The 10,563-nt window shown below is 46.8% G+C and overlaps 2 protein-coding genes across 2 annotated transcripts; both read left to right on the top strand.

Moving 5' to 3' along the window:
* Window positions 1–1,119: 1,119 nt before the first annotated feature.
* ABOM_009871 (uncharacterized protein) lies at window positions 1,120–2,798 on the top strand (the record flags this gene model as incomplete). Its single annotated transcript, XM_022536999.1, has 4 exons — window positions 1,120–1,303; window positions 1,353–1,569; window positions 1,626–2,525; window positions 2,573–2,798. The coding sequence occupies 4 exons, from the start codon at window positions 1,120–1,122 to the stop codon at window positions 2,796–2,798; spliced, it is 1,527 nt and encodes a 508-aa protein (XP_022384876.1).
* Window positions 2,799–6,338: 3,540 nt separating this feature from the next.
* On the top strand, window positions 6,339–10,234 carry ABOM_009870 (uncharacterized protein; the record flags this gene model as incomplete). The annotated part of the gene is made up of 4 exons (XM_022536998.1): window positions 6,339–6,540; window positions 6,598–6,739; window positions 6,802–7,806; window positions 7,855–10,234. The coding sequence occupies 4 exons, from the start codon at window positions 6,339–6,341 to the stop codon at window positions 10,232–10,234; spliced, it is 3,729 nt and encodes a 1,242-aa protein (XP_022384877.1).
* Between the last annotated feature and the right edge of the window lie 329 nt (window positions 10,235–10,563).

The raw sequence follows: 10,563 nt of genomic DNA, 5'->3' as shown, positions 1-10,563 counted from the left end.
CCTCCGTGATGGGCCTCCGTGATGGGCCTCCGTGATGGGCCTCCCTGATGAGCCTCTGTGATGGGCCTCCTGCATAATGGGCCTTTTGTGTAAAATGAGTTATCGGCATCCACGTGTTTACAAAGCTCGGCCCAGTGGCGCTAAACTTAGCCCACTGTTGGCATGATTGCCCGGGAAAGAAGTTATACCACTTTGTTAGATCCCAGATCTAAATGATTGTATGACAATCAGTACCTAGCCACGCGATATATGTAGAACGGTTGTCATATTTCCAACCACAACTGCCTATCAAAAGTTCATGTGGGGTCCACCTATATTAAATTGTAAACAATCTATGATATTGGGTTTGCGCACCTTTATCCCTCATATTATCTGGCTTGGCCTGGGGCATCCGAGTCTCGATCCATTGTTTTGAGGATGATATAGCCTAGAGCTTTCGACGAAGGCTTTCTTCAAAATATCCTGTCAGTCTGGAAATAGCAAAAAAATAAAAAGGAATTACGTTGGTGGCTTGCAGGTAGACGTTAGGCGCTAAGATATAAATAAACTTAGGGTAGCTTCGAGTTAAGGCGAATGCGAGATAACTGATGTTGTACATCTAACCCGAAGGTCTTGCACACTTGTGGTGGTAGGCCTCTATGTGAACGCGAGCTGGAGAAAGCAGCCTATTTCTTTTCTTTGCGGGGCTCTACTATGGCCGTCTCTATGCATAGCACCATTGATCACTTCCGCGACCTACACGCAGCTGATGGGCCTTGCATAGATAGAAGACCGGCAATCCTATAGGTCCAAGCCTTGGATGCTTAGTTGGCCGTCCTGTCCTGTGTGTTTAGCCGATAAATCGACTAAGCATCATGACATGAGTGGGAATAAAGAAAACCATTGTAACCAATGTGAAGCGGGCCATCTGGATGGGTGTAGACATTGCTTGAACATCACTGTGACACTTAGCAAATTGAATGCTGTATGCTGAACGGAAACGGAGGGCTACTAGATATATTTCGGCGGTGTAGTGGATGTATATATACCTCAACGATTTTCAGGGAAAATATCTAAGCCTGTCTGTGATCAAAACGCTTTGCCTTCATACAATAGCATTTACGCAATTCATCTCACAGGATGAACATCGATAGCCACATTCAACAAGTCGCATATATTCTAGGCTACCGAACGGAGCCACAGACCCACCTTTCCAAAGCTCTTATGGCCCCTGGGACTCACGGAGAACAGTTGGTAGATTGTGGAATAGACTTGATTCGTTCGTGTCTATCGCAATATGGTTATGAGATGAAGATGCAAACAAGTAAGGACCTCCAAGATACCGGACGCTCAAACAATCTGACATTGAGAAGGCGATATTGCCGCAGCAAAGGAAAGGCTGTGTAGCTACGCTCATCTTAGTTCAGTCGCCCAACGTATAGCTATCGACAGGATCATTCCATACAACTCACAGTCCAGCGAAGAGCGTCACACTATAGTCGGGAAGTCCATGGCAGCGTTTATTGCAGCCGCACATCTCGACTGTGGGAGAAGCTATCCACGTACATGGAAGATATTGGAGCATATAGGGTAAGGCGTTATTTACAGATCTTGGTTGCACCAAGACTGACAAAGGAGTATGATAGGTTCTTCACCAAAGAGGACAACGGGGTGGATCCAGCACAGCTACAGGCCAACATACATAGGGATACGCATCTGCCTATAGCACTCGCTGGGAATGGCGACGGACGTGCTGCGACGGTAGATTTACTACCAAACACGGTCCACGAGAGCGAATCGAAACGATGTGGCAATATTTCATTCGATATGGGTGGAGATGGCAAACAAAAGACAAAGCAAGGTCGACGCCAGAAGCATAATCCAATGGCATCCTTCCTCGAGGAGGAAACCATGAAGTGTCACGCGAAATCTGTTCGGCCTCCGCAGGAATCGTACTTTACTGCAGAAATCGAGATGGCCATGCAAAACCCAGATCTGAAACAGTGGGATGAAGTGTTAAAACGGCTAATATTAGGTTCTGGCAGCTCGCTGTCAGTTCTGTTGCTAAAGGAGGCAATTCAAACGTGGCGAGCGAGGGCCGACCTGCCTCATCTGCAGATCTCTAAACATTCATCGAAGGCAGAGACATATACCAACATCTCCCTTATAGACCAGAGAATCACGGGGCTGAATTTATTTCGAAGATACCACATTTCACACTTATTCGAAGCATGTGGTGGATGTGAGACTCCAACACTTTCAAGGTTTATTGCAACCCCAGCAATTACTGCTTCGGGTATCAGACGGGCTGGCAATCCCCTCAAGAATGCAGAGTCAGAACTGACCACAGCGATGATGAAGCAAATGCTTCCTGGTCTCGAACCAGGGTCGTCAGATTATAAGAAGGGGTACAAGGATGTTAACAACCTTCGATTACTTGCACGGAGATTTCACATATTACAGGAGCATTTCGGCAAGGGTGTTCTTGCATTGATACCTTATCCGCAGCATCCCAACCAGACAGGTTTGGAGTTATCTGACAATATGTAAGTGCTATATGGGACAGCCTAAGGTCTAGCTAACAAGCTGTCAGGCTCTCCAAGGTGCCGGAACGCATCTTTCTCCAAATTGTTTCAATCCTCTATCGTTCCCAAGGAAACTATCTACGGGCATTGAGCCACGCAGCCGGGCAGGTTATAGAGATGATGCTTTACGAACCTCAAGAACTTTGTCCCATGCTCCAGCTCGAAACAACAGACAGCAGCTACATATTGGAACAACCGAAAGATCTAGATACCATACTTCCTCTTCTCACTTGACGGTCGGTGATTGACTGGCATCACAATGGCAATAGCTGTCACCTTATTTACATTTTGGAATGTGTTGGATGCCATCAGAACGGTGCTTGGAGGTTGACGGACGGTTTCGATCAAGCATCAAACTATTCCCCAGTCAAGTAACAGCTGCTTTGGACTCTTTGCCGACTAGCCATTCTACACCACATGAACTGTATTATGCCAGGTCCATTGTGGTGCATCCCGAAAGGGTGGGGCAACGTGTTCCGAGTCATTGTCGAGACTTAAAGAACCTTACCCTTAAAAGTCTCATTACCACCATCAAACTGATCCAATCGTGATCATGAGATTCTACCTTTTGTCATCCTAGATTGTGACACTCCATGATATCTAACTGCACCCTGTATGCAGGCGGATTCGTTGAATTTCAGTACCAGTTTAGAACAGGGTTCCACTAGCAAAATTGAATATGCCTTTGAAACGGATTAGAGTCTTCAAGAGATTTTACCTGTAGAATGATGGTCTCGTATCAGGTAAGACTAGAGGAGATAGATCCAAGGCAGAAGGCTAGTTGGAGTGGTACCATTTAGGTATCTGAAATCATAGTACTAGAGATAGACGGGGCTCCTCCTTTTCAACAGGAATTTTGTTGTTACAAGTATGTCTGTTTAGCTTCAAAGCAAAGTGTGCATTCTTCCATGTTATGTTACAAAACTAATTATCTTTACCAAACAGATTCTTGAAGAGGTTTTCCTCCAACTTGGGACGACTGTTGTGAGGATCAATAGAAACTGCACCTCAACGACAAGGGTCCGAGAGTTATGCATGACCTCTTTAGCAAATTTACCCCTATATTATTGTCTATAAGGCTAATATGTCCTGCAGCTGAGAGTCGCCCCATTTACGGTAACGTGCAGCAGATGTGCAATTCGGTCACTCTCGGTAATAATGTGTTGTCTATGTACTGCAGGTGACGTGCTATCTGCTCCGTTGACGGATATGTGATGTGTCTACTGTATGTACGTTTTAGTGCGATGCTAATGTGTGGTATTGTTGTAGTGCGTGCGCGATCAAATGAAAGTTAGGGGCGGTGACGTGGTGAGGGGTTATTAGGTACATGATTTTAACGGTAGCCCTAATAGCCCCAGGACCATTGCCGCCCAACACCAACACAGTGCAACTAATTTCTGACACAGCGCGAATTAGCACCAGTGGCCTGGTGAGTATTTATATCCCTGTTTCCTACCGCACACTACGGCACCGGTTGGGAAAAGTAACAGTCAGTTAGCTTCCTGGTGTTTCAACCATGAAGTGACATTGTCCTTCCTGCTCGCCTCCCCCGCGCACGAGTTTAGCCATGGAGTCACATCCCCTTCATTACTACAACTACGTGACTTGGCACCCCGCTATGACTGTATCATCAGACGAAATATCAGACGACCCCGCAGAAGCTGGAGATCCCTTTGCGTTTCCAGGTCCTGAGGTGCAATCAGCTATGATTAGCACACTGGAACAATTCCCATACCATTGCCTAACCCCTAGTCAAATTCCAATTGAGTACCCACCTCAAGACATTGCGTCCTCGGAAGACGTCCATCAGTCTCCTTAGAGTACTGAGCCGTACGAGGCCTTGTCTGACATGGGGGGTGCTTTGGAAGCCGTTGCTCTAATGGAAGCTGCTGAGGCATCTGACTCGATGAACCACGAGCCTGCTTTTCCTATTTCGCTGTCAAAGTGTGACCTGGACTTGGAAGAAACTAGAAGCCTTACGCACGATCCTTCCAACACCAGATCAGAGAGTATTTATCGTTGCGATTATCCGGGATGTCAGAATAGGGCTAACTTCAAGCTAAAGGCGCACCTGACGTAAGATCCCTGTCCCATATCAATCTTTGGCACCTTTTCTGACGATATCAGGAAGCATATGAAGAACCATAATAAGCCTGTTCGATGTCAGTATCCTAAATGCACCGTCCGAGCTGCAGAGAGAAAAGATATTCGTCGGCACGCCATGGCAGCGCACAAGCCGTGGGCCAAGGCTCGATGGAACATGGAGGAGTCGTTCTGCTGTGACATTTGTTCCACACACTTCACGCGGAAGGACAACTTGCGGAAGCATTGCAAAAAGAAACATGGACATACAACCGGTGCCGGAATAGGAACGCGGAAAGCTTAGATCATTCAATCCAGCCTCATGACCCTTTTATACATAGAATTCTTTTCTTTTGATATCTGACCACCCGAGGCCTCCCAGACGTGAGGTACACATTGGATCTCTGGTGATGCCGTAGTTCGAATAGAAGAATACTATACATATATAGCGAGTAAATGATTCTAGCTTTAGAACAGCTGTACTGAGCTTTATGCAGATACTAAGGATTCAGGCGTATCGTGATGATCGTCAACCTTCTCAGTTTCTCTATTCTTGATCACGTCTTCAATAAGAGAGTAGCGTCTTTGGCCTGTTGCCTTCCTCATATCTCATACCCACTACGCTTGAACGCCATGCTATACTATTCGTAATTACATTATGAAACTTCAACTACCAGCTGGCGCGGGTTGGTGGCCTCGATACTATGGGGATCAGATGTGTTTGAACCTGGGCTATTATCATGTGAGAGGGTTATTGCCGATGCTTAGGGTCTGTAATATTCTCATCGAATGACATCGAGTGGAAGTCTACTCAGTGTGGACATTGTGATTAGAATTCGAAATGCTCTTCCGCCTGTCCCTCTCCCTCTCTTTTCTTTTCATTTCCCCCGCCTGTGTAATCTAGAACAAGCACATATCATTAAACGACAAAAGAAAGTGGAGGGGTACATCCGACAACCATTTGTTGCTTCCCGCTCAATCGATGCAAGGCTGAGCATTGCAGCGTGGCGTCATGCTAGATACGTGTTCAGAACGAGGCGACCACTATCAGGTCAGCTCTAGTAAAATCGATGTTGGGCAGAAAATGCATGCTGCGTTCCATTTGCAATCTTGTACGTTCTGCATGATGTGGTTCTCGACAGGTATTTCTCCCTGTGAGATTTGTTGTATCATATATGAATACATGGCAACGTGCTGTGGTGACCATCGTTAGAATCGCATCTCGAGACTAGTGAAACAGTTTGTCGCATATTCCCACATGGCATCAACCGTCAATAACACCCAGGGATCTGTCCCACGCGACGATGATGAAGGACACCTTCACATCAGGGACTATCAAGTCGAAATGGTGAATAAGAGTTTAGAAGGAAATTTGATTGTAGTGGTGAGTGGGGCTATTCTCGCTTTATTCTCTACATCCAACGCCGGAAGCAAAATAAACTAACAGATAGTTCAAGATGCCCACGGGGACGGGAAAAACACAAATGTAAGAAATGTACGCATCTTCTGTCGAGTTTGTGGTGCTCAAGACTTCAACAAGTGCCGTACACCGAATACTCGCAGAGATAGACCGAGGAAACCCAGACAAGGCAAGCTGCCCTTACCTGCTAGATAGATAGCATAATTAATCACCAGCAGCTTATCTGGTTCCTATGCCCAACAGTCGCTTTATGCAACCAGCATGTTCGTACCATGACAGCCTACGTCCCTCCCATGTGGTGTAGATCATTTACCAGTAACGATAACGTCGACCATTGGGGGAGTGTTGAAACGTGGAACATTGCCCTGGCCAACGTCAAGATTGCAATCTCGACGTATCAGGTTTTGTATGATGCGCTGGTCCACAGGTTTGTAACGATGGACCGTTTATCATTGATTATATTTGACGAGGCGAGTGCCGGGGAGAGAAGGATGGTATTCTCTATGTGATGCCAGCTGACACATCCACCAGCTCATCATTGCACCCATGACCATCCTGCCAGCAGAATAATGCGAGAATACTATCCCACCGAATCACCGAGTCTTGATCACGAGAGACCACACATACTGGGCCTTACAGCATCTCCGATCTTGTCAGACCTTTCCACCTTAGGGTATGTATGCATCTGGCATTGATGAACAGGATCGAGATCGGGACCTGACAGGTATACAAAAGGGATGTTGAAAAAAGGCTACACAGCCCATGCAGGACACCGCGCCAGTTTTACGCGCAGCTGTTACGCTTTACGAATCAACCGTCGATTGAGACACGAGTGCCGTTGCGTAACTCGCTGAGCAGTACAAACGGGTCACTGATACTAGAAAGACTACGTGGACTTCTACAATCACCGCATGAACAAAATGCACGCTTGAAGAAGTCAAAGAGCCAACTTCCTCGCTTTAGCAACCAGGCCGAAACAATAGGCAGGGAGCTGGGATCTTGGGCCGCTACGAATTATATTCAGGCCTCAATTACCCAATTCAAAGAACACATGCGAATGAATGCCGAGATAACACACACGCCGAGCCCCGAACGAGAATATACCATGCAAATGCTTTGTAAGCTAGGTAACATTGAACATTATGGGGAGCTGGTTCACTCTGATAATATCTCACCCATGAGCGAATGTTTACTTGACACCTTGATCAAGGAGCATACGAAAGGATTCCGTGCTCTGATATTTGTCTCGCAGCGAGCCACTGTACTTGCACTGAAATGGCTGATCGAAAATCACCCAGGAACACGCAAACGACTTCGTTGTGGGACATTTGTGGGTATGTCCCGAATTCACCAAAGCCAAACTAAGCTCGGCGATGTTCATGACATTAGAAGCCAAATGGAAACGCTTCAAAAGTTCCGGGATGGTTTACTTGACCTTATTATAACCACTGACGCGCTGGAGGAAGGAATAGATATACCGGCGTGCAACACAGTCCTGAACTTCAACTGTACCTTGAATTTGAAATCATTCATTCAGCGTCGGGGGCGCGCTCGGAGAGAGCTGTCTAAATTCATCATCATCCTTCGAGATGCAGAGGACTTAAAAAATGTGCGCCTACTGAGGTCTCGGGAGAGTGAGCTGGTTAGAAAACTTCAGGATGACGGAAGGGCAGTGGAACCAGAAAACTCAAAGGCTGATGAACAGCTCAGAGACCTGTTGGTTTTCAGGTCTTCCACAGGGTGTGTACATGTCCCTTTAAACTGTAAACTCCTGATCTGACGAAACAGAGCCCAAATGACAATGGGAAATTCCATTAGCCACCTGTATAGGTTCTGCTCGGAATTGCCAGCTCAACCGTTTGTGAGCAATAGCCCTGTATTTAGCTACGAGATGGACGAGTGCGGCCAGGTACAGGCAATTGTCAGGCTACCCAGCAACCTCGACGCATCTCTTCAGACCTTCAAAAGTCTCAGGAAATGGGCGAGGAAAAGGTGGGCAAAGGAAGATGCAGCCCTGCAAGCATACAAAGGCTTGTTCCACGCTGGGCTCATCAATGATCACCTTCTACCATTGCGAGTGTCAGACATTATTGATAAGACTATCCCGCCAAGGTCGCATTACCGCATACCTGAGCAGCTAGACCCTTGGCATGATGTTGCTTTGCTCTGGTCTCGAGGAGGGGAGCTCTTTCGTCATGAGCTTCGCATTGTTAGACCACAGAAAGAGGACATTGAACTTTTCATGATTCTCCCAGTCCCACTGAAGATGGATATTCGTATTCCATTGTTCCTAAGTTCCAACACGGAGTATACGGCAGTCGTCAGCTCGGCTAGGGCAATTTCCACGGACATTTCGATATGTCAACAGGTGACACATTTAATTCTACAATCCGTACATCATGGCCACGGACCCCAATCAAACACCGATTATATTAACATCATTGTCCCAAACAGGGATCCTGTTGGGATGTCTGAATTCTTCAAGGCTCATTCCGGAAGGACAAGCTTGGCCGTGTGCTTACAGCAGCTCCGAACTGTGCCCGGTTCGATCGGCCTCTTGCGCCATGTTACAAAAGCCTGTCGTCCACTTTGTATCGAAGTTATAGAAGCACACGAAAACCAGGGCCCTCATAGAGATGGGGCAACCCTACCAATCAGAGGCAAGATACATCTATTGACTCGACGTCGCAACTTTCTCAATGATCTAAAGACGGCAGCACCCACACCGACAAATAAGCTGCAATCCACAGGTTTGGTGGGACAGGGATTGAGCGAGTTGGCAGCTGAAGATTATTGGGTAGATCGGCTGCCATCTATCTATGCTGAAGCTGCCCTGCTAGCTCCGAGCATAATTCACCAGATTGGAGTATATCTGATGGCGGAACGATTGAGGAAAGAGATCTTTTCAAACCCCCAAGCAGCTCGTTTTGAACGAACGGACTTGCTATGCATTGCCCTCAGCCCAACCGATGATGCACATCGGCCCGAGTTTCGCTCTATGGCCTTCATCGGGGATGCCATCGCAAAGTTCCTCATAACGAGACAGCTCTTTCTGCATCATACTCTGTGGCACGAGGGTCTTTTGACCACCATGAAGGATTCCATTGTGTCAGATATAGGGCTTGCAACGGCAATTTGCCACTCTGGGTTTGGGCCCTATCTGATAACTGCACGGTTCAACGGGAAACGGTGGCGGCCAGCTTTCGTATCAACAACATTGACAAAGGCCAGTCAAACCGGGTGGAGACATGTTGGTGCTGCTACTATTGCTGGTATGGCCAAAGCCTTAGTAGGCGCTGCCTTCCTAGACAACGGACTGGATCAAGCCTTTATATGTGTAGCAGCAATGGTCCCCAAGATCAAATCTTGGACTACAATGTCTCTCTACGATGGCACTTATTCTAAGTCTCGGCCATCCAAGTCACTGGGTGCCACAACTATCGTAGACTTAGAGGGTCTCCTGGGATACACTTTTTCGGATACGAGTTTGGCAATAGAATCAATGACACACCCATCCTGTGTGGGAGTCTACGGAACAACATCATACCGGCGTCTGTCATTTCTTGGGGCTAGCATTATTGAGTTGGTAGTTGTCAGGTACTTACATCGACAGAAGAGCTTTATCAGCTCTCAAAGACTGCAGTCTTTGAAGTCAGCTGTGACAAACAATATGTTTCTCGCCTTTATGTGTGTCACATTCTATTGGGAGAAGGAGCACGATACTATTGAGGTTGATAGTATGGGCACCCCCAGAGTCATCCGGACTAGTGACCGAGTGTTGCTTTATAACTTTTTACGCTCACAAAGTGACACTCTTTCTGCCAAATTATCTAGTCTAGTGGGCACTTTCACCAGTCACCTGCACATCGTCAAGAAAGATCTATGGGAAAAAGGAATATACCCCTGGGCAGGATTGGGTGTATTTCGGGAACTCAAAGTGCTCTCTGATATTGTTCAGAGTGTTTTGGGTGCCATATATATCGACTCTTTGGCTAACTTACAGAAATGTGAGGCTCTAGCTGAAAGAGTGGGCATTCTACCACTTCTTCAGCATTTCATATCCCACAATGTGGTGACAGACCATCCCAAACAGCCGGCTCCTACCCAAGTGCAGAATGTCTGGCAGGATACACCAGGCGAAGATACAGCGCATGACAATCAAATATAGTGTCACTATTGACAGCTTAGCGACAATTCCTGTGGAAGACCAAGCAAACCGCGGTGTACTTGTGCAGCTGGCGGCTGCAACCGTCCACGTACTACCTGATGGTCTATCCAAGGTGAAACACTCAGTACCACAGCCAACAATCACATTTCAAATTGACTACTAGACTTTTGGGTAGCATAAATAAAATTATACATGAGTTTACCTCTATCTCCTAACCGTGTAATGCTTCTTGGAAGTTTGGTAGTTGGCATTGCTCAGGAGCAAGTGTAAGCAGGCTCATTGAACTGTAGAACCCCACAGCTCAAATGCCGTTGGAGAGGCGTTATGAG

Source organism: Aspergillus bombycis (genome assembly GCF_001792695.1).
Source record: "Aspergillus bombycis strain NRRL26010 chromosome Unknown contig00119, whole genome shotgun sequence".
NCBI lineage: Eukaryota > Fungi > Ascomycota > Eurotiomycetes > Eurotiales > Aspergillaceae > Aspergillus > Aspergillus bombycis.
The sequence above is the reverse complement of the archived record's forward strand: the minus strand, read 5'-3'. Positions and strand labels throughout refer to the sequence as shown.